General features: G+C 29.7%; 2 protein-coding genes and 1 long non-coding RNA gene across 3 annotated transcripts in view; all 3 read left to right on the top strand.

Annotated features, from left to right (window-relative positions):
* The window catches only part of LOC123271841 (sodium-coupled monocarboxylate transporter 1), a 92,389-nt gene extending 76,606 nt beyond the window's left edge, over window positions 1-15,783 (top strand). The window contains exons 2-6 of the mRNA XM_044738331.1: window positions 7,388-7,770; window positions 8,964-9,138; window positions 10,260-10,414; window positions 10,582-10,722; window positions 12,687-15,783. Of these exons, the coding sequence (XP_044594266.1) occupies window positions 7,415-7,770; window positions 8,964-9,138; window positions 10,260-10,414; window positions 10,582-10,722; window positions 12,687-13,860 (2,001 nt within the window). The 5' untranslated portion in view covers window positions 7,388-7,414 and the 3' untranslated portion in view covers window positions 13,861-15,783. The remainder of the gene's footprint in view (window positions 1-7,387; window positions 7,771-8,963; window positions 9,139-10,259; window positions 10,415-10,581; window positions 10,723-12,686) is intronic.
* LOC123271948 lies at window positions 9,146-10,069 on the top strand. The gene is made up of 2 exons (XR_006510980.1): window positions 9,146-9,887; window positions 9,992-10,069. It is a non-coding gene; the product is annotated as an uncharacterized LOC123271948 (long non-coding RNA).
* A 4,805-nt stretch (window positions 15,784-20,588) lies between the features above and the next one.
* The window catches only part of LOC123271846 (putative aminopeptidase W07G4.4), a 155,721-nt gene continuing 151,524 nt past the window's right edge, over window positions 20,589-24,785 (top strand). Inside the window, exon 1 of the mRNA XM_044738343.1 lies at window positions 20,589-21,012. The gene's annotated coding sequence lies outside the window, so the exon portion shown is untranslated. The remainder of the gene's footprint in view (window positions 21,013-24,785) is intronic.

The following is a 24,785-nucleotide window of genomic DNA, read 5'->3' as shown; positions in this document are numbered from 1 at the left end:
AACTGTACTACCAAGTAATGGAGCCTCGCTTCCTTCTGACTTTCTTTATGAAAAGTTTTAACTATTTAAAAGTACGAGAATAAATCTAAAGTAACAATCAATATCCTCGTGATTGGTCATCGCAGAGTTTAATATTTATTATGCCGATAAATGAAATTCAATTGTTTGTCAATAAACAAAATTGATAGCTTCATTGACCGCAAATTAATTTATTTATTTATATGTTACTTATCGTATCCTTGGTTGTTCTAATGTATAAATACCAATTTATGTTATTTATTTTGAAATTTTATTCTAAATATGGCTAAATTTTTTTTAATAGCCCATTATTTCTCATATTTATTTTTTTTTTTTTCAAAAATAAATTTAGAATTAAAAAAAAATGTTACCGATAAGTTCTGTAAAACTGCAGTTTTATTGCAAATTATTTGCACAATTTATTCAATTAATAAAATAAAAATTATTAAACTAACAATTTATTTCAATTAATTCATGAAGTGCAATCGATTAATAATTCTACCTAACAAAATTAAGTACAATAAATTGTTTCAAATTAATTCAATAACGTAATGACGTGTATAGAAGAGTAAAATTTTAATGACCAATTATAACTCCGCATAATTGTGTAATCAACATAATTAATTAGCTAATTGCCCGATAACAGAAACAATTAAATTAAAATTACACAAGTTAAATAATAATAAGAATGTAAATTAATACCGGTTATAATAAATTTTCAATATCGATATTGATACTGATATTGGATATTGACCACTCATTAAAAGTTATTTCAAGAGACTAACTCTATCTTTTCGGATTACACTCCGTCCTTGACCTGTACGGAGGCTAATTGGATTCCAAACATACCATCTATACGCAATTATCTCGGTCTATGATTAATATTTTTTGACTCATATTCACAATAATTTAATTCACTCGGAAAAATTTAATTACCAACCATAATATTGTTTGCTTTCAATAATTGTTTTCTTAGTAATATTTAACTCAATTATTTTGTATATTTTGGTAATAAACAAACACAGGAAAAAACATCAGAATTATAATTTTTCAATTTATTTGCAATTTTATCATCAAAAATGTGCACTTCAAAGAATAAACTATAACAAATTTCCATCGGAAAATGTTATTTAATTTTTTTTTACTTCAAACAGTTTTTATGCGATTTTTCCAATAAAAATGCATACGCATTTCAATTTTTTTTAATTAAATAAAACTTCAAAACAAATTTATTTCTTAATTTTCTGAGCATCATTTTAAAATTAAAACTGTCAATTTTTTTCGCTAGGTGAAAAAACTTCAATTTTTTCTTTTTAATTAAGAAAAAATGTAACATTTTTATGATATTATTGCACTATTTGTCTCATGTTGTGTTCCTCTCTTTGATATTCATACAGTCACGTGCGTCAGATAGCGATTCTCGACGTCATGCCCCAAATCTGTCCACTCATTAAAATTCCAAGTCAACAAGTTTTATCGGGCTGTACAGAGTGAATGAAAAAATAGATTGCAAGAGCTTGAACATTCGATAATCATTTCGATGCATTTAACAAAAAACTTTCTTAACTATTTTGTTGACTTTAGAAATATTTCTTGAGAATAGTAAAACTTATAAAAAAAAAAAAACCTAAAAAAAATTGTCTAGTCCATAACCACTCGGAACTTATTAGTCCAAATAAGTCCGATCTCTTCTGGAATCATCCAGCCACCCCAAAAACGCTACAGGTGACAAAAAACCCTCGAATATTTTTTGTTTTTTCTTTCGCTACACATATGTAGCAGTACTACAGTAGAAAATTTTGCATCAAACAATTTTGTGTTAAATACTTAACAATTTCATGTGTAAATTTAATACTTTTTTGTGTTAATTCTCATAAATAAACAAAAAAACGTATTAAATAGTTAACACAACATTTTTGACGCAATAGACGCAAATTTTTTTACTGTGTATGATCATTGTTATTATTAACCCACACTGAAAAAATATATATGCGCATATATGCTGGCAAAAATACATATACGTCGCACATATAAAATATATACGCTACATACTTTTTTTTTGCCCCCATATATGCGGCATATATTTTTTTCAGTACGGGAATCTAATTACTGACATAGTACTAGCGAACCCAGCCCGCTTCGCCGGGCTAAAACTTAGTTTATTAAACAAAGTACATATTTCGATACATTGTAAATAACTAATTCTATTATCGCAATATGTCAACCATCATTCATGTTCGAGTTCATTTTCTTCAAGTTTTCTCTCTAGCGGGTGAAAATTATTAACCAAACTCATAAACATATCAGTTAGTGTAACATCCACTTTGTGATGTATACAAAAAAACTATCGGGCTCATCTCAACATCGGCGATCAACCTTGTTTAAAATTTCCAATAGGATCCCATCAAAAGCGACAAAAGCCACTTAGAAACCCATAAATTTTATTGGTTTCTAAGGGGCTTTTGTTGCTTTTGATGGGATCTTATTGGAGTTTTTTAACAGGGAAAGTACGACGCAAGGCTTGAGCATTGTAAATGTGGATAACCTGAAAATCGTATCAATTAAGAAAAAGAAGAGATAATCATTTTTAATTGTCGTTTTTGATTGCAAACTTGTATTTTCTATAGTTATAATTATGACTTTATATGTTATATATCGAATTCACTTATATTCTACCTGATGTTCATATAATTTTAGAATGAACAGCTCAAAATACTCTTTTAACATCATCAAGCAGTTCACATTATTTTTTTCGACGGTAAACATAAAATATTTTGTGTTCCCGGATGTTCTTAAGGATTTCAATTATATTTGAAATTACTCCAGCAAATCTTGTTCAGGTATAAAAAAAAAAATTATATTTAGTTTTGACAGACGAATATTGATGTTAAATAACAAATGATATATTTGAAGTTAGCTGCACTGTTAAAAATTTTTGTAAAATTACAATCATATTAGAAAACAAATAATAAGTAAAATTACAAATCAGTGTATAGCAATGCGAAATAAAATACAATTCATGTAATTTTCCAACACCTGTCAGGAAATCTACTAAGATGTATTGTAATTTTACAAACTTCATGTGTAAACCTAACACGCATTGTAATATTACAGAACCGTTGGTCAATTTTTAAGAAAAAGCTTTTTAATTTTGCAAACATTATTTGTCATCTGATTCAGCATAATTTTATGTAAAATCACAAAAAAATATTGTAATTTATATTAAAATAATCTCATAAAAAATTTAAAAAGCTTTTTTTTATTTGTACAATTTTCATTGTAAAATTACACAGTGCAATGTAATGTTACCAGACAATTTTAATTATATTACACGAATTGTAATTCTACTTCACTGTTTTCCAATTTTAAAAACAATACTTTTAAGTTTTACAAAAATGAGACTGATGTATCAAAAAACAACAATGTCCTTCATATTTATTTTTACTAATTTTTAGTCTAAGTTTATTTGTAATAATAAATTAGAGGCATCATTTATCTTTTATAAATTTTAATATTACGCTCAAACGATAATTTCGAAATCAATATATTTTAAAGAGTATCATGTTAGTAGACTTTAATTTTTATAATATTCAATGAATTGTAAATAATGTAAAAGTTAGTTATTTTCCATAAAAAAAAAGCATCAAATAACACAAATAATGTAAATAATAAGTAATAAGCAGTAATGCTCAATCACAACATAGGATTAGCTTATAAGAATAATATGTTGAATTACCTATCGGTCGTACGGCGTAAGGCGTTAGGTATCGGTCTGGCAAGTGCGCGGCTCGCGTTCGATTCTTAGTTAGGGTAAATATTATTTTCACTTTATATCATCAGAGTTATAGAAATTAGATCTACGTAAGATGCAAAATCTAGTCAGCGCTTCATAAAAATAAAATGACAATAAATAATAAATCAAATCTTCCTTTTTTATTATTTCAATTCAAGTAAAATTCAAGGAAAGTATTGTAATTTTACAAACTTAGCTAATCTAAAAATATTTGTAAAATTACAAAACCGTTTTGTAAAATAGGTAACCTCACAGAGTTATGTATGTTTTGTAATATTACTATACCCGATTGTAATTTTAAATAAATGTTTTGCCTACTAGCTTCCAATACATTTCTTGTAAAATTACAATACAAATTTTTAACAGTGTGATTTGCTTTTTAAATAGATTCTATTTTTTTGTTTACAAATGAAGATTAGTTATTTCTCTTATTTTCTTATTTAATATAAGTTTTAAAATAACTCATTGAATTTAATGAGAAGACATTTTATTGCCTTCATTGCCGCATATAAAATTTTAAATCAGTTGATCGCTATAGAACTTAATGTATTGAAGAGCTATCTGATGGTAATATTTAATAACATGGACATCATATTTACTTTCTCCGTGGAAAAGTACATGATCATACCAATTTTTATGACAATCGGTTGAACGGGCGGAAGTCGATACTTTACAGCGCTGTCTGATGGCGAGTTACATCAATGGGCATAGTATATTCGTTTTCTCCGTGGAAAAATACATAGTCGTACGAATTTTTATGACAATCGGTTGAACGGGGTGGAAGTCGATACTTTTCAGCGCCGCCCGGTGGCGAGTTACATCAATGGGCATAGCATACTCGTTATCTCCGTGGAAAAATACATGGTCATACCAATTCTTATGACAATCGGTTGAACGGGGCGGAAGTCGATACTTTACAGCGCCGCCTGGTGGTGAGTTACATCAATGGGCATAGCATACAAACCTTCTTCGTAAAAAAATACATAATCATACCCATTTTCATAATGATCGGTCAAATAGTTTTTGAGTTTATCGATGTCATACATACAAACATCCTCTTTTATATATACATAGATGAAATGGATTATTTACAATATATCGATCACTTGTGTATCAAACTGATTGTAAATGTGACAAAGTACAAGATAAATACATACTAAATATAATAGAATAAATGTAGCCTATGTACATCGTTAAATGAGGCATGTACGAAGAGTACAGTAACATATCTGCGAGTTGAATTTATTTGATAGTCGCGTGCCAAATCACGTGGCCTTTGAATGATGCGAGGCGGAGAAGAATAAGAAGAAGAATGTCAAGAATAAAGATAAATTAATTCGTTATGTCAACAAGCTTACTTATATATGTTGAGAAGCGATGTTTTTTTTCGAGTTATCTAAATTATTGTTAGTAAATAATTAACATGCTTGAGTGATTTATAATAATTAGTAACACTGGAAATTTTTTTTTTAATTTTCTGAGGTGAATTTCTAAAATTTATTCTATTGCAATATTAATTTTAAAAATTTTAGAAATTTTTTAGAATAGTGAGAAATAGCTTAAATTTTTTGAAAATGATTAATTTCTACAGCGAGAAGTTGGAAATTTATTATTTATTATAAGTTTGATTTTTTTGTGTTTAATATCGAAAGTTACGACTTATAACTCGATTGATCGTTTAAACTTTACATCCGAAGCAATAATTTATCACGACGGAAGTTTAATCGTTATCTTTATCACTGTAATTATTATTGTAAATTACATTATTTGATGCGAATAAGATGAATTTTCTTTACATCATCATTCATCTGATTCATTAAAAAATTTTTGAATTTTTCTAGGAATTACAGGCTCCTAAATTTTTTATATCATAACTAGAGTTCTTGCATTATTTTATAAAGACACAAATTTTGTGTTTTTGTTAACGTCAGTACTAATTTAAGATTAAAAAAAAATTGTTAAATTATAATATAAAATTTTTTTTGTCATATCAACCGCGAAAGTTGGATTTTCGAACAACACACAGAGGGCGCAAAGAATACGATTTCTGACAATCTATAGTTTAGTTAATTTACTTCGCACTAGTATCGAAAAGTAACTTCTCTCTCTCTATCTGTCTCTACATTTCTGCACGAATACGCTAAAATATGCTATAGATGAGTCGAATTTTCTTTTAATTCGACAAACGTCCGCTGGGTAGAGTAAAAATCGCAAAAAGAATTTTAGCGACAGTTAAGTCTTGTAAATGTAAACAACTTCAACATATACGTACGTTTAATCCATCGCTATTTAATATCGTGTGACATAATTCTTGTGCCTTTAAATAAAATAAACAATAATTGGACATTCTTGACTGTTCTCTCAAATCCAACTTCCGCAATTGATATGACAAAAAATTATGTTCGATACTTTATGCTCAAAGGGACCCTGACAAACTTGAAGTGAAGGCACACGTTTGAAGCTATGGATACATTCTCATCAAGACCTCGTACTATATCCGGACTCGTTACGCTCGTGCGGATAAATAATTCGATCTTGATAATAATGCGCCCATATCCTCAAACTTGTGACGTCACTTCAAGCCGTCAAAATCCCTACCTTTGCGCATATGTATCTAAAATAACTATTTCTTGAGTTAAACTAACCTTCCTTTCAGTGCAGATTTTTTTTTATAAAAATGAAATGAGCATTACAAGGTGTGCACTTTTGGATTTTCCAAACATTCTAATTATATTAACTATCACATCATCAAATGACTTATCAAGGGACTGTTCAGAAAAAATTAAAAAAAAAAGTTGCTAATTTGAATAGCAATAAAAAAGCAAGCGATAATCCCTTATCAACTAAATCAATGAAGTAATTTCCATTTATTACATCAAGTATAAACTCTGACGATTAATGTCTGAGTCACGAGAGAACTCATCAAGCTATTGTATTCGAATATGAAAAAAGAATTTAAATAAAAGTAAATACCGAGCAAAAAGTAAATCTCAAAAGTAAATCTAAAGAATTTAAATAAAAGTAAATACCGAGCAAAAAGTAATATCTCTTATGATTACTCACCACGAGCAAATAATTAGTGCTGGTGCGTGAATAGAGGGGAGTAAATCCAGTGTCGGGAATTAATAATTAGCGAATCAAAATGCGTATTGTTGTACATTATATGTTTTACTGCTATACAAATTTTCTCTTACCGCATCAATACAAGCATAATTTATTACATATCTTCACGCACACACATACAAGTTACAAGTTATAAGATAAGCCAGCACTGGTGTCACTTTAATAGTGCAGTATAATAACACTCTTGTTGTAGATATAACTTATTCAGTACATCATTGTCATCCAGTTTATACAGACGTTGTTTTCTTACTATAGTTTGTACTCTCCGCTTATTATCAATAGCGCAAACTCGTTGACGCGTTAAGTAATACCCATTAACAATAATTGACAATTATTTATAATTGCCGGCTCTATCTTCTTTATTTTGTGTACGATCCTTTTATCCATAACTCATAATTTATAATTTACAATTAAAGTTGTTTTACGCTAACTGAATTTTTTTATTTCTTCCAGACTGTAAATAGAAAGCAGGGAGTCAAGATGGTGATGGAAGCATCCGAGATGATAGTAGACTACTTGGTGTTTATTACAGTAATCGTAATATCGTTTGTGGTGCCACTGTGGGGAAAATTTCGGGCGAAAAAAAAGGAAACCAAAGCGAGTTATGTTTTTGCAACGGGGAGTGTGTCAATGGGCGCAATGATGTTATCGATAGCACGTGGTACACTCGGTGTAAGGTCTTTTCTTGGGTATCCGTCAGAATTGTACTATCACGGCAGCGCCATGTGGGAAACTCTCTACGGCATGCTGCTGGCGTATCCGATTGTATGTTTTATCTTTGTTCCTGTTTATTACAGTCTTGGTATAACATCTGTTTATCAGTACTTAGATATGAGGTAAATTATTCACTCTTTATTTTATTTGTTTATTGTCATTATTATTATTATTATTATTATTATTATTATTATTATTATTATTATTATTATTATTATTAATATTATTATTAATTGTGTAAGAATTTTTAATGTCAGTATAATAATTGAAATTTTTCATGATGTTCAGATAATAATTGTTTTTTTGAAGTTTTTTTTAGATAAAACGAGACTTAATATAAAACTTAAAAAAAAAAAATTGTTTTTGTTTTATGTGAGATATATATAGTTGTCAAAATTTTTTTAAATAGTCTCAATCGACTACTATGAAAATTATTTTTTTGGAATTAATTTGACGTGGTTTTTTAATTTGATATTTTTAAATTACAAAAAAAACTTTTAAAGTTTATCATCAAAAATTGTTGAAAAAATGTATTCATTATATTGAAGTGAATATTTAGTTTTTATAAATAATGTATTCATTATATTCAAGTGAATATTTCCTTTTTATAGAAATTTTAAATTTTGGAAAGATAATTTTTAATGATTTTCTTATGATATCAAGAATTTTTATTGATTTTTAACTTCGAAATTATAGAATTTCATCATTAATTGAATATTTCAAAATTGAAAATTAAAAACTGTAAAATTCCAGAGTTTTTAAAATTTAAGAGAAATTTTTGAGTTTTATTTTTGCTAAGAATCATAAATTCTAAATTAAAAAAGTTTAGAGATTTGAGCGTTTTTAACATTACAGAAAAAAGTTTACATTCAAAGTTGATAAAAAATTGAATTCATCCAAAAATATGTTCACGAAAAAAAACATCAGATTGTTAATTTGAAATGATAAAAAATTCAATGATACCGAAAAAAAACCAGACAAAAAAAATTTTACTTTTACCGTATTTTTAAATGGAATAGCTGAACTATAAACTATTAGACAAAAATATTTTGTCTTATTGCATCGAAAAAAATTTGAGTTAAATATTTAACATTTTTATGTGTAAATTTAACACTTGTTTTTGTTAATTCTCGTAAAGCAACAAAAAAAAATTTTAAACATTTAACCTGCATTTCTTCGACGCAAAGACGCAAAAATTTTACTGTGTATGACAAAAAAAAAAGTTTGATAATTTGTTAAAGTTATCATGAGAACAAATAATAATCCCTAAATAATAAATATTAGAAATAATATATTTTATGCGTTGATTTACTAGATTTCACTCAAAATTAGTTCGATGTCTTGCCAGTTTTTCTTACGTGCTACGAAGTCTTTTGACACTGGCTGTTGTTATTTTCACGCCTTGTGTTGCACTAAACACCGTGATCGGTCTTCCTTACTGGGCTAGTATCGTCGGAATGACCACCATCTCTGTTGTCTTCTCATCACTAGTAAGTAAATTAATATTTTAGAATATTTCTATCAACAGATAAAATTTAAAAGAGTTAGTGGTCTTGAAAATAAACAATCTTTTGTAATGAAGTTATGCGGTCTATAAATGATAAATTTTGATCCAATCTTCTTCATTGATAATAAACATGTATAGCATAATATAAACGAATCAATTCAGAGACTTATGAATGTCTGACAGCGATTTCAAGACTCTCAGCTTGAAGTAAAATTAATGCATATGTAAATTGAATAATCGTATTTATTTTTGATAAGATAAAATTTTATATAAATTGTCTCGGTAATTTAAATATATTCTAAATAATTATTTTAATTGATTTGAAACGAATATATTTGAAAAACCCAATGCTTAAAGGGATATTCTGGTCTAGAGGCTCAAATTTGAAGGATTTCTATAAGGGCAATAAAAAAAATTAGGAAAACGGTTGACCCTTAAGGCCATTCTTGCTACTTCCCACTAATTCCATACATAAGCGTTTAAAATTGCACTTATGACGTTTTTGAGTTCTTCGAGCTCAAAAATATAATTTATCTGTTTTAGCCATAATTCATAGCTAAATTTGTCATTAAAGACAAATTTGGGAACTGGTAAAAGAAAGGATAATGGGAAAGAGGGGACTTTACTCCGTGGAAATTTTTCGGTAACCGAAAAAATAATTCGGACAGCCCAGACCGGAACTCAAACCCGGACCATTTGGTTAGGCTCCAAAGTCTCTACTGATTAAGTTATGTGAGGCACTGTCCGTAATTACTATTCAGTCACCTAATAATTCATCAAAATTATTTTTTTGATTCGAGAATTTCTCTCTTGATTCAAGTTAATTTTTTTTTCAGTGCACTAAATATCAAGTGAATCGCTTTACTAGAACTTGAGATATCATGTCAACCATTTTAAAAGAAAAAATTTTCGAGGAAAACGTGTGTCAAAAAATCTATTTTATTAGAATTCTAGACCAGAATATTGCTTTAATTTTTTGGCTGGGATCACTTATCGATTTATAGATGAGTATGTATTTAAACAAAAGAAAAAAAAAGAAAAAACAAAAAAAAGTAGAATGTATGAAGATTAGAATATAAATAACCAGTTATTTATAACTACTAGGGTGGATTATCAGCAGCTATTCTGTCGGACGTAATTCAAGGAGTGACGATGATTGGTGTGTCTATTGTAATTATTGTGCAAGGTGTGATTGACGTCGGAGGACCGAGCACCGTTTTCAATGTCACTCATTCACGTGGCCGCCTTGACTTTTTGGAGTTAGTAATATCTCTATTATATCCATTAAATTAACGTGTCACTAAATCATAGTTTTATCTACAGCTGAATCAACGTTATTTAATATAAATGTCCTACCTCCCCAACTGGATAACACTCGTGCTGTACTCATCCTGATGATATTAATAATTTTGATAATCTATTGCAGCTTCAATACCGATCCAACTGTTCGGGTCACGACAATATCAGCAACGTTGGGTCAACTATTTATGAGCTTGTCCATTTTTGGTTGCCAACAAAATTTCGTTCAACGCTACTGCAGCATGAGCAGTAAAAGCAAAGTCAATAAGTAAGTTTATGGGTTTTTTTAGAACATTAGTATTATAATCATATTATCATTATTGTTATTGGTATTATTATATCGCGTTAGTAATGCCAAAAGATCTTGCAAAATAATTTATTTTCCTCGGTAATTTTTTAGCTGTGGGGTTTTTTCGTTTTTTGGTAGTGAGAATTGAAAAATTAGTTTTTATAATTTTTTTTAATTTTATCGTTATTGTAGAGTACTTCTGAATACGATTTGAAATATGATGAGAAATAACTATTTTTATTACACTTTTCAATTGGTTAGTCAAAAAAAAATATTAGTCTTGTTTTTCATTGAAATTTTTTAGACATTAATTCTTACACTAAAACATTTGTTGTTTTTTTTTTTACGGGTGAAGAAAATTGGTGAAAATTGAAAAAAAAAAATGTCACATAATGACTTAAACATTTTTTAATGAATTAAAAAAAATATTTTTCGTCCTAGGCGGACGTATGGGGGTTTTTACGTGCAGACGATACTCAATCTGTAAATAATACGCGTACGCGCCAGTATCTACTAGGCTGTATAGAACTTTATACAGCCCAGGACAATGCCACGCATGCGTCACCAATCTCTATACAGCTGACTAGCTTACGTTTTAACTGTTATTTTAAAAAGCGCGCCGGGCGCGTATTATGCTGAAAAGACAATATAATCTCAATATTTGTAAATCAATTGTTTTAGTATATGTCAATTTTTCTAACTCGGGGAATTATTACTTTAATATTATAAAATTGCAATTTATTAAAAAATATGTTAAAATAACTGCGTTCAAATTATTAATTACAATAAAATTACATTTTAATATTTACTAGAAATTTGAATTAATTAATTTTAACCACTAATGAATCGTGGCCTGGTTTTTGCGAGTTTCTACCTATGACTAACTTTAAGACTTCCATGTATTTTTATTTAGAGGGTTATGGCGTCGTACGCTATTTATTTACAAATTAAGTTTCCCCTGCACGTAAAAACCCACATACGTCCGCCATAGGACGAAAAATTTTTTAAGCACCATGGGCAAGCCACGCGCAAATACGGTTTCGGCAATAATTATTTGCAGCAGGGATATAAAGCCTCGGCCCTATCGGGCTTCGGCTTTATACTATCCCTGCTGAAAATACTTATCACCTCGACCGTATTGGCGCGTGGCTCGCCCAAGGTACATAAATAACTAGTAAGTTTCGATGTTTAATCAATCATTGAGATTTCTTAGTATGCTTACATTTTTTTATATGCTCCATAAAAATAAAATATTGAAAAAAAAAAATGAATCAATACGTCAATTTTATTATTGACATTTCTTTTTTTAATTTTTTATCATTTATGCAAAATATGAATAATATATTGAAATATTCAAATATTACTGTATTACTTTTAAATTATTCATTGAATGTTGATATTTACAAACTTTTCAAGAATTCATAAGAAATGTTTAGATCATAACTTTTTTTAGTTTGTTCAGTTTTTCATGCTTTAAGAACAAAAAATAGTATGGTGTTCTATAATTCAACTTTTAAAAAATATTACTGAAAAGTGAAATTAGAAGTTGTCTTTCTTTTGATTTCATAATCTACAAAAAACAAAAATAAATCTTGACTTCCAAAAAATGACTTATAAATCCTCAATAAATATAGATCAGTAACATTGAAAAAAAAATTTATTTATCAAAGCTTCAAAATTACCACAGAAAACTTCATTAACAGAATGCAAAAAATTTTTCCGCTCTTCGCGTATAAGTACCATGTTACTTAAACCAACTGCATTTAACCAAGCCTCTTGCATAGTCCACCAATTGTAAGCCGACTACATCGATCCTTATCCAATGTTTAATGAAAAATCTTCCACGTCAATTCCCCTTCAACAAATCCAGAAACTACTACCACCACCAGCATCACCATCATCATCACTAATTCACAAGCTTTAATCTTCATAAATGATTCCAGGACGATGATGGCAAACATGCCAATCATAACAATTCTCTTTTCCCTGTCCTGGGTCGTGGGTATGGTGATATTTGCCGCTTACGCTGACTGTGATCCCTACCAATCAGGATACATCTCAAAGTTCGACGAAATAGTCCCCTTCTACGTCGAAGACAAGCTGACTTACCTTCCAGGCCTTTTAGGTCTGGTGATGGCGACACTTTTCAACGGTGCTTTGACGATAGCCGTATCCAACCTGAACTCCTTGGCCACAGTCACTTTTGAGGACTTCCTGAGCCAAATTCCCGCCCTGAGCAACCTGAAAGACCAACAGCAGTTGAGGATCATCAAATTGGTGGGAGTTATCTACGGAATCTTGATAGTAGGTGCCAGTTTCCTAGTCGCCATGTTGTCAGGTGTGATAGAGTCCTCCATGTTGATGACTTCGGCGACATCTGGACCTCTGCTGGGTGTCTTTGTCTTGGCAATGTTGGTTCCTTGTGCAAACTGGAAGGGAGCGGCAACAGGTGTAATTTTTAGCCATCTGATGTCCCTGTGGTTAACCTTCGGCCATCTATCGGTCACTGATGAAACTGAAACTCTTCCTCTGTCGGTAGCTGGCTGCACAAACGACTCTTTTTCTTCACACCTACGCAGACCACTGACAAATATTCCCATAGACGTGACTCCTGTGAGCCTTGACTTAGCCATATCAGCTAGTCAACCTACCAGCTTTAGTTCCCTTGGAAGCAGCTCTGGCCCGCTCGACGTAATTTACAGTATCACCTATATGTACTACGCACTCATCGGCAGCATGACCACTATAATTGTTGGGATTATCGTCAGTCTTCTGACTGCAAATGAGAAAGAAGACGCTTACGAAGAGCACCTTCTGCATCCGTTCGCGCTCAAGCTGTCAAAACTGATGCCAGGAAAGCCAAGGTTGTTTGCAGAATCGCGCAGGCTCGGGGACAATGATACTGAAGCTAGCAATCCAGCGTACCATGGCTCTATGACTTCTGTTGATGATACTGATGAAGAGGTCAACAAGTTCAAACTGAATTTGAACAGCAGCGGTGTCGCTGATCCAGGGAAACTGGAACAGAACACTGTTGCCTATATGCGAAAGCTTGATGCACTTAAAGAAGTGTCCCTTGAAGTCACTAATGAAGTTGGTAAAGGCACTAAACTATGATAGGAGTTACATGAAGAAATGTTGGTTATGATTAGAGTACTTTAATTTTTTATGCTATTGATATTTTGCGGATATTGCTGGTGCTTGAACCGACTGACGATCTTTTGATCGAGTGAGTCAATTATGTTACTTTTCTCGTGTAAATAAATGCATTTGTTTAATAAATTATATAAATACTTAAGGGCTAGATAGGTTATTAATTAGAGATAGGTGCAAGTATTTTTGATTACACGTTTTAGGATGGTAGTTGCTGAATATTGTATTATAGAGGATGATGTGAAAAGTATTAATAACCTGGGGACAAAATTGTGTTTGATTATTAATCATAGATTGATATGATGACGTATAGACGTGAAAGTTTATCATGTAAAGATATGAATGCAATTTTTGTTGAAGATTATGGATAATTGATCGATTTTTTTTTAGAGTTGTCATGTATGATCGTAAATAATGGTTTGCCATTAGATCAGATATTAAGAATTTATTCATATCTTCAGATATGTGCATATATGCCCACTTTTATATTATTATGCGATGCAACTAAATATGAACGATGTTCTTACTTTGTAATATATATTAGTTTTCATCATTACATGTTGAATATTTATTCATATTATCACATATAATCAAGTGTTGAAAAAAATTTTGAAATAATCAGATTTAATTATAAATGAATTATTATATTATTTGACAATTTTTATGAGATCAATATGATCAGATATTGTCAAATGTTCCTGATGTTCTTATATAATCATGTATAAGCCATATTTTTTAACAATCACTTGTTATTATACATAGGCGGTTTTCTTATACGTTAAAATACAATCATAAATGTATATTTTTTTTAATGTGATTAGATAATAACACATTAACCTGTCATAAGTGATTTTACATAATTTTTTTTCCCAGGATGGATGAAATACAACTAATGTTATAAATAAATACCAAATATTTATGAAAGGAATAAATAAATATATTTATACTTATGTGAATAGGATTGAGACAAAAAATGTATGAGTGTGCTATAATTTATGACGACGAACTTATTTTTTAATTATATTTAAATTTACGTTAAAATAAGCTTTTTTTAGTGAGTGCAAAAAACTATTGCGATTCTGAGTGATATTTTATATATAGACTTACAAGGATTTATATAAACATAGATTGTTCAGTACGTAACAAATAAATATAACAATGTGACAATGCGTGATGGCGTTGCGATTTTGTCCATTCCTATCGAATTTATCCGTTATTATTGTCTAGATTTATTGATAATCGAGTTAAATAGATTAAGTCTATACATGTATATTTAATTAACGGCAACACGTAATAGTAAGAAAATTGTATTTTTTCAGATTTAAATTTAAATAATAAATGAATATATGAAAGTGTAAATTAGGATTAAAATAACATACTTTACAATTTACATTCTGTTTAGAACATTTTTTCTCGCGGTGTAGACGAAGCTCATTTATATGCGAAACGCTAAGTTTTTTTAGTACATAATGTAATATATATGACGGTACAAAGAGTTTTAGAGGGTACTCTTTCTCAACAGAGAAAGTCGGGATTAATAAGAGTGGGATGCAAGAGTTAAAGAGTATAATAATAATTAATCTGGTTGAGACACATGACGGGCTCTTGTGGTATGGGTACTTTCCTGAAAATTATTGCGATCTCAGTACAAAACACAACGCGTACTATAATTTTGTTCTGGTACCTACGACCGATTAACGTAATTAAAATGGTCCATTAAGTCATAAGAGATTTTGTTTGAAATTAAATTGAGATAGCTATGAGAATTGTAAGAGAAAACAAGAATTTCAGGCGTCAATTATTTTTATTATGATTGTAATTTAAAATGAAATTGTTAATGATAATGCTAATTATGACATTGTGACAATAAAAAAGTTTTAAGCAAAAGGACTATTTTATTTTAATCATAAAAAATATCAATAAAAATATATTTAAGTTTTGATTTAAACTATCAGATAACTTCAAGGGCCAACAGCCAAAGAAATATTTTTCAAGCGAATGATTATCAGAGCTACATCCGAATAAAAAATATCCCTAGCGGCCAAGCCGGCCTTTGTCATCACACTCATTACCTTAAACTAACATGCATCTTAACATTATCATAAAAAAGATTAAATTACAAAAAACTTAAAAAAATAATTAACATTATCATTGAATATTACAAGCTAGATTAATTATTTATTATTACCAAAAATTATTAGGTAACTGTCCTTTGGGTTCTGGGAAGCTGCCATCCGGTGAAAATGCCTCAAGAAGTATCCTCAACCTTCCAATGGGTCCTTCAGCTCCGATTTCTTGTAAATTAAAAAAATAATCAGTTGAAATTTTATTAAATAATTTATTAAACTTTTCCGGATTTTCCGCAACCATTGCAGGGCCACAAACTTGAAGAATGTCAAGGATTACTGTCGTCAATGTGTCTACATGTTCTGGAGTTGGCTTGCACTTCAAGATAGCGTTCAACAAGCGCCAAGCGTTCTCCAGACCATGAGGATGGTAACCATTTTCGTTGTGTCTCAATTTCACGACTATTATAGCTGCGTAGAGCTTAATAATACCCGACATCCTGTTGAGGTAATGACCCTGTTTCTCAACGGTCTCATCTATGATCTTGTATCCTAGAGTTCTCTTGTAGTCATCTTCAGTTTGGTCGTCAGATTGGTCCAAAATAATCGGGCAGAGATACGGGCAACTGGTCCTGAAGTATGCAAGAAGAAGCTCCGTGAGATAGGGGAAGTCACTGCAATGGACTACGATTAATGCAGCCAAGCCGAAAGCCATCTCAGGCTTATTAGATACTAATTTTTCACCCTGCTGCAACACTGCTTTCGCGAATAAATTTTTGCAAAAGTTGACTCCTCCTGGGTGACTTTCAATCCCAGTAGGAGCCTTTTTTTCAAATAAAAGCTTTAACTGCTTGTATTTTTCCATCAACTCATCACCACTGCCAACAGTGAGTGTGTTGATGGGCAAATTTATTGCTTTTTGAAAAGCAAGTCGCAGCTTCTTGCTTTCAGCTGATTGCAAAAATCCCTTTAATTTTTCAGAGTAATCTTCTAAAAATTTTTTAGCTGACTTAAAAAAATCAAAGGTTTTTTGCTCTTCATTCAAAAACCCTTCATCAATCGTCACTACTGCCTCCGGCCTACAATCCGCCTCAATAATTGGATGAGTGATACTTTCCATCAAGTTATTATACTTTGTTTGCCAAAAATCATTGAAAATTCTATTAGAACGTTCAACGATGATTTCAGACATCGCGGCTAACAAAGGAATTATTATTTTTTCAGCTAGCATTTCTTCCACAATTTCCAATTGAATTTTTAGATCCTTGGACTCAATAATAAGAGGTCGCAAATTTTCTTCAACTACACTCAAATTCTTGCACTCTTCAATATTGCTAAGCATAAACCTAATTTTAAACATTACAACACACTCACTAACAATAGAAATTATTTTTAATTTCTCCTTAAGATTCTGGGATCCTGGAGCTTTTACAATAGCTTGCATGCTTACATCCATCATTAATATTATTAAAAAAATACAAAACTTGAGAAAAACTAAAAAAAAAACTATTATAATTTTTAATGATCACAATTAATAACTAATTACAGTTTATAAGACACAAATATTAACACAAGCGTTGATGAAAGTAAAATTTCAAAAACACGTGGTAAAAATATTATAGTAAAAACACTAGGATTGAGGTTAGGATTGACAAAAGTATCACTTTATAAATAACACAAAGTAAAACTATAATTATAATTTATTAAAGTAATACTGTAAAAATTGACTACACAAAAAAACCGTGATATAAATATTAATAGATGTGAAATAAGATTTAAAAATATGTGAATACGTGTAGAAATTGTAAAGCGTTTGGGTAGTAAATATTAGTATACGTGGCGCTCAGTAGGGCTTAATAGTAGACTAATGAGTTGTAGAGTATAGCAAATCTTGGGCCTGTCCAAACTTTTCTCCCTCCTTAACGGAATTCACTTGTGCGCATGCGCTGGTAACTTTCACTTAAAGCCTTGTCCCAACTGTATCAGTACAGTTTGGTCACTACTATATTTACTACACTACGTGCTAATAAATTATAATTTTTGTTTATAAATTTATTATTTTTTAGGCAAGCCCGGGAAAAAATGATCAGACCTGATCAGACATGAACAGGCATGAGTCTTCAGGCCTGATCAGACATGAAAAATGACCATGCCTGATCAGGCATGAATTGACCTGATCAGACATGGTCAGATCTAAAAGCCCATTGTTACTTTTAATGAATTATTTTGCTTAATTTTATGGATATAGTACTTGATAAAGTCATACGCAATTCTCTATAATGAATTAAAATAAGAAAAAAAATAATTACATATAATTGTACGGCTGTAACACCAGCAGTCACCCTTCCAACTACTAACCACGCTCAATGCTGTTTAACTTTGGTGATATGAAGTGCGCCTTGAAGTTCCCGCCTGCTGTGCTGCTATCTTATGTGACAACAATTTTATGAAATACATAACGTATCAAATAATTTTACCATAAATATAATATAAAAATTGATTTTATAGTATATTTTGATAGTCCTAATTTATCCATTTAACCGAATCTCATTATAACATCACATTTATTTAAATAATAAAATAAGTAATGATTTTAATATTAGGCAGGAGCAGAGCAGACCAAAACGTCAATAGGAAATGTAACAAATTTTTTATTTCAAAATTATTTAAATGCAATGATAAAAATAATTTTGCACATTTTGTGATGACCAAAAAAATTTTTTTCGTCAAAGAAAAAATTTTTATCACATCTCTGACTATGCAAGTCTGATCAGATCTACCCGGAAAAAAATGATCAGACCTGACCATGCCTGTTCATGTATGATCAGGCCTGAAATTAGACCTGCTCATGTCTGTTCATGTATGATCAGGCCTGAAATTAGACATGGTCATGCCTGTCTATGTCTGTTCATGTCTGAAGTGTTAAATACGCTCAGGCCTGATCATACCTGTCCATGCCTGTTCATCCCTGTTCATGCCTGAAGCGTTAAATACGCTCAGGCCTGATTATACCTGTCCATGTCTGTTCATGTCTCAAGCGTTAAATACGCTCAGGCCCGATCATACCTGTCCATGCCTGTTCATGCTAAGGACCAAATATGCTAAGAAAAAATTTTTGAATATGTTCAGTGTATGTACATTAATTTCAATTAATAAATTTGTAAATTATCAATAAACGGTATATTTTATTATTCAACAAATAAAAGTATTTTGATTATCATTAAAAACCTACTGTGTAGGGTAAATTTAATTAATTTTTCTAGGCATGGACAGGCATGAACAGGCTTGAGCATATTTAATGCTTCAAACATGAACAGGCCTGAGCGTATTTCCCGCTTCAGACATGAACAGGCATGACTGGTTACGTGCGTTAATATCCCCGGACAAAATATCCCCGCGACAAAATATCCCCGGACAAAATTCTTAAAAATATAAAAATTCATCAATAATTATTTGAAAATTAATCTTAACATTATTTTTTTAGTGTGTTTGTGTGTTTATTCAAAATTAAACCAACAAAAACGCGGGGATATTTTGTCGGGGATATTGTTCCGTCGTACGATTAGTTTTATTAGAAAATTTTAAATTAATTAAATAATTTCATATTTTTTTTATTTGTATATTCGAAAATTATTATTTAAATCGGTAAATAATATAAATATTATATTTTATTTTAAATTCAAACCCGTATTTTTAAGTATTTCATGTTATCTAAAAAAAAAGATTTATTCATTTGTTTAATTTTATTTATGGCTGTAAATTTCCCAGTCTAGGTATTGCAATAGCAGTCTAAACAATTTTTTTTTTGCTCCTTTTTATTTTAGTTATTTTCTAGATTTAGAATAGAAAATAAATTTTTAATGGTAATTTTTGGGATATTTTCTTAAATAGTTTTTAATCTGCTTATGGTCATAAATTTGATACCTGGGTTATATTACTTTGGGTTTTTACTTTTGGTAAATTTCGTATTTTTAATCTTTTTATTGCTAACTAAGTTTAGAAATATTTTTGTAAACGTATCGCCCATCCAGGTAAAAATCTTAGCATCCGTATTCCCTTTCCTGCTTATTTTTCCAAACTGCATAGCTGGCAATTATCCCGCCTCCAAATTATTTCCTAGTCAACTATTCGTTGCCAAATATTCCTACTCCTAATTTATTCTACTTGTAATTGTAACGCCTAGTTTTACTCTCCTTGTAATAATTTTTGTATTTTCTCTAAGTTAGTTATTCTTACATACTTTGTAGCGCACAGTCGCATTTCTTTACTTTAAATAAATTAAAGTTAAACTCAACCTCATGGTTTTTACTTATTGCAACATCTATTATTAGTCTTGCATTTATTAATTGTGAACTAAACGTTTTATTCACAATTTATTTGAGTAACTCATTTACTTGGTATAAAATATAAGCTTTAATTTTTTACGTAAAATTTTATATACTTGCGGTAAACCAATCGCGAGTCAAAACAGATATTTTGTCCGGGGATATTAACGCGTGTCACCGGCATGACCATATCTAATTTTAGGCCTGATCATACATGAACAGGCATGATCAGGTCTAATTTCAGGCCTGATCATGCATGAACAGCCATGGTCAGGTTTGATCATTTTTTCCCGGGAGAACAAAAAAAAATACCTAATATGAAAACATAAATCAGACGGATAAAATATTTAAGAAAAATCATTTTTTACCTCGAAATACATCAGATGTTTATTAATAACACCAGGTTAGTAGATGGAACATGAATGAAACGATTTTCATGGAAGGTAATTTCTTTAAATAAGATTATGCAATCAAGGTAAGTGCTCAATTTCCATTCTCGTGTAATTTCATTGAAGTATTAAGAAAGAAGAAAAAAAGAGGGCAATTATAATAATCATAACAATTATAATTGAGAATAAATGAAAAGAGGATGGATATAAGAATATATAAAAAAAAAAAAAAAAAATGCATTTTCCATTTGGTTTTAAATGACGAGGTCAGATTTCTTTAGTCTTATCTTCAGTGAGCCAACGACACGAAATTAAGAAGTTGTCTTATCTTTTACGGTAAGTAAGTTTAGTTGGTTTCTGTATATTCTCCAGTGGTTTAGATTATTCCTCCTTGTTAATTAATGCATCTCAATCACAACTCTTGATGCAGTATCAGCGAAAACTTTCTCGGTATATACTCTATAATTCGGATTAATTTAATCTCTTTGATTGAGCTTGCCCGTATTTCTAGTTTTCATTGATTATAAAATTCAATTAGTTTATACGTATGCTTAATCAGAACATTAATTTAGATTTTCAACTAAGAAAAATACAATTATGATTTGTGAATGCAAATTTTCTATAGAAATAAAAATAAAATTACGAATATTTTTTTCTATCACAATATAAACGGAAAAAAATTAATTATAATAAATAATAATATATTGAATAATAAATACTATTTCAAAGACTAAAATCGAAATTTTAATAATTAATTTGTGTTATCTTGATGCTACAATTTAACAATCTAGCAAAAAATGACATTTTGAATAGAATAGAAGCTATGTAAATGTCAAAAATGTTAAAATTATACCCTGGAGTCCGAATTATTATTTGAAACATTAAAAATGAACAAGTATAAAATTAACCAATTATTTCTAATTCAAACATATATGTCTAACAAATGACTTGCTCAAATTATGTATATGGAAGAAATAGGGGTGCTGGAAAAAATAATAAACTTTCATGAATTGCAGTAACGTGAATCGTCGTGTTTTTATGAGTTTCGGAAATGAGTCGACTGGTTTTCTAATTACTGTAAGAAAAACATTTTTTTTTTACAATTTAATAGAAGATAATTAGCTACTTTTTCATCAATACGCTCAAATTGCATGTGCATTTTTATTGAGGATGACAAATCAATTATTTATGATATTTTTTCGGTATAAAAATTTATTGTTCGGGAATAACAAAAATTATTGTAAAAATTCAAATATTTGTAGAGGATTTATAGTCACGTAAGAATCCAACTTTTGCTTTTCTCTGATATTCTTAATTTTTTCTGTATATCCTGGAGAAGATAAACTTTAGTAAAAGAAATGAAATTGTGAACATAAATGAATAAATAAGATGCATAAAAAAAAAAAAAAAAAAAAATATATTTATATATATATATATATATATATATATATATATATATATATATATATATATATATATATATATATATATACATAACAGCTTATAGAAAATAAAATGAGAAGAAACTGGGAAAGAAAGAATCTCTTGGAGAAAATCCAAGTTAAAGTCGGTTTAAAACACCCCAGCCGGCCAAATCGAATTTTACTTCATTATTTAAATGATATTCTTGGAAAATTGCCGGTTCTTTTATTCTTGACATATATATTATACGTACTTATCTCCTGTTTTATTTTAAAGTTAATGTTAAGCTTTTTTGTCCATAATTCCACTTCGGAGAAATATTGGGTTCTTATAACAAAAATAATTTAAAGAATTAGTGAATCCAGTACTGCGAGTTGTCTTCAGCCAAAACGCAAGAAGCATGATTCAAGTGAAAACTCTCAAATAAATTTCAATGATAAAGAGTTGCCTCACGATCATTTAGTTTTTACTTTTTTCCAAAATACTTAAGAGCTGGAACAAAAGCGTTAGACGGATTGTAAAGCTTTCAGATGATTCTGCCAGAATACTATGTGTTAAGTTTTTATTGTACATGTAAAAAGTAACTATCTACAGAGTAAAAAATTTTTCGTCAAATTCAACACAAAAATTCATGTTGATGATGGAAGTCATGACTTTTATTACACAAATTTAGTGTTATTTCAATGCAGTCTATGTGAAACGATAAAATAACATAGCTATGCACTGAAAAAAAGCATTGTTTCTATCAGTATAGGGGAGGGTGGGGCACGACGGCCCCCTTAATACGGTTATTTTTTTTGTGATATTTAAGCATCAAATTTGTTTATTTTCCGTCTACTTCGAATAAATCAGTCGAAATTTTGCAAGAAATCGAAAAAAATTTTTTTTTCGGGGACACGACGGCACCCTCCCCAAAAACTCATTTAAAACAATTTTTTTGTACTGAAGCCATTATCATCAAAATTCAGAGATTCTCCTCCCAGAAAACGTCGTCGAGGGATAACCACGATTCTTACGAGTTTTGAGTATCACCAAGAAGAAACCAAAAAATTTGAAAAAAAAAAAAGTGTTTAGAATATAAAAATGATGATTGCTATTGTCTTTATAGCAATGGACTTTACTCAGAATCCACAGAGTCATAGATTCAGTGTAAAAATTGCAATGAATGGTCTCATGATTCTTGCACAGATATTCACAAAGATTATTCCGACGAATATGTCGGTACTCAATGCAAATAATCGTATAATTATATTAAATTATCTCGATGTGATTTCCTAATTATCGAAAATTTATATTTCATGTTTTATTCGAAGTTTAATTTTTGTTAACGTTTTTAAAAAATTATTATAAATTTTATTGTTAAGCCGTTAATTAGTTTCAAAAAAAAAGTTAGGTAAAACCAAATGTTGGCTCGGTCGAGGAGTCACTGTGAGAACTCCTGTTTACTAAAAATAAAACATATGGCCGACCAAAATGGGGAAATTCGGTGTGAGTGCCAATCCAAATGTTTTAATTACAACTAAACGAATCAATATCAAGCTTTGATATTCACTGAAAAAAAAAAAAAAGTGTGTGCGTGTAATCTTTACGCGCGATTGAAGTAAAACTTCTTTGGCGTTGACGGCATATATCACTGAAATGATTAAATTTTAACTTGAATAATAAATATCACATTATAATTTTATTATATTTGGCTCCCCGCTTTTATTAATCCCGCAAAAATTTCTCAGCAAAAATTTCTCACAATTATTTACAATTAAGTACAATTAAATCTAAAAAAAAAAACATTAACATGGCCCTTTTATTATGGTTTTTGTGAGAAAAAAAAGACGGTCACCGATATTTTGCATACTATTGTCAAGATAATTTAATGGAGATTAATTTGACACTTCAAAAATTGATTTAGTTTACTAGAAACGGAAAAAAACCTCAAAATAGGTCAAAAAATTTTCCTGTCCTACATGTATGAAACTCTGAAAACACTATAACTTGCGAAAAATGCATCAATTAAGTTAAATTATTTTTTTTAATTCTTTAGGATAATTGTAGGCCACCGAATGCAAATGGTTAGGTAATTCAGTATCATTCATGTACAATTAACAAAATAAAAAAGCCAGAAGACTGTATATCTATATATATATATATATATATATCCATGTAAAATTTACATGGATAGTGATATATCTATACAAATTATGTACATTTACTCCACCAGGGGCGGCTGTGCATTACTTTCCTAGTACACTGATAGAAGGATTTGTTTATAGTTAAAAATATTTGTTAATATTTAACAAATCATTTATTAGAGACCACTTTTTAGTCCTTAACAAATATTTCTTAGTATTTAAAAAGATTTATTAATATTTAATAAATGAATATCTGATTTATTAAATACAAACAAATCATTTTAAATACTAAGAAATATTTGTTTGATACTAAAAAATGGTCTCTAATAAATGATTTGTTAACTATTAACAAATATTTTTTTAATACAAATAAATCCTTCTATCAGTGTATGACTGTTTTTTCGGCAACTAATTTTGAACGACTTATGTTTACATCACGATGAGTTTATATTTTAAAAAATGTTAATAATTAAGAAATGACGTTGTATTTTGTCCACTAATGATATTGTTAACGATATAAGCTCATCCTGGTGTTATACTTATCGAGACCTTTGATTTGAG

The sequence above is a fragment of the Cotesia glomerata genome, linkage group LG9, assembly GCF_020080835.1.
Source record: "Cotesia glomerata isolate CgM1 linkage group LG9, MPM_Cglom_v2.3, whole genome shotgun sequence".
NCBI lineage: Eukaryota > Metazoa > Arthropoda > Insecta > Hymenoptera > Braconidae > Cotesia > Cotesia glomerata.
This window is presented reverse-complemented; position numbering and strand designations above follow the sequence as displayed.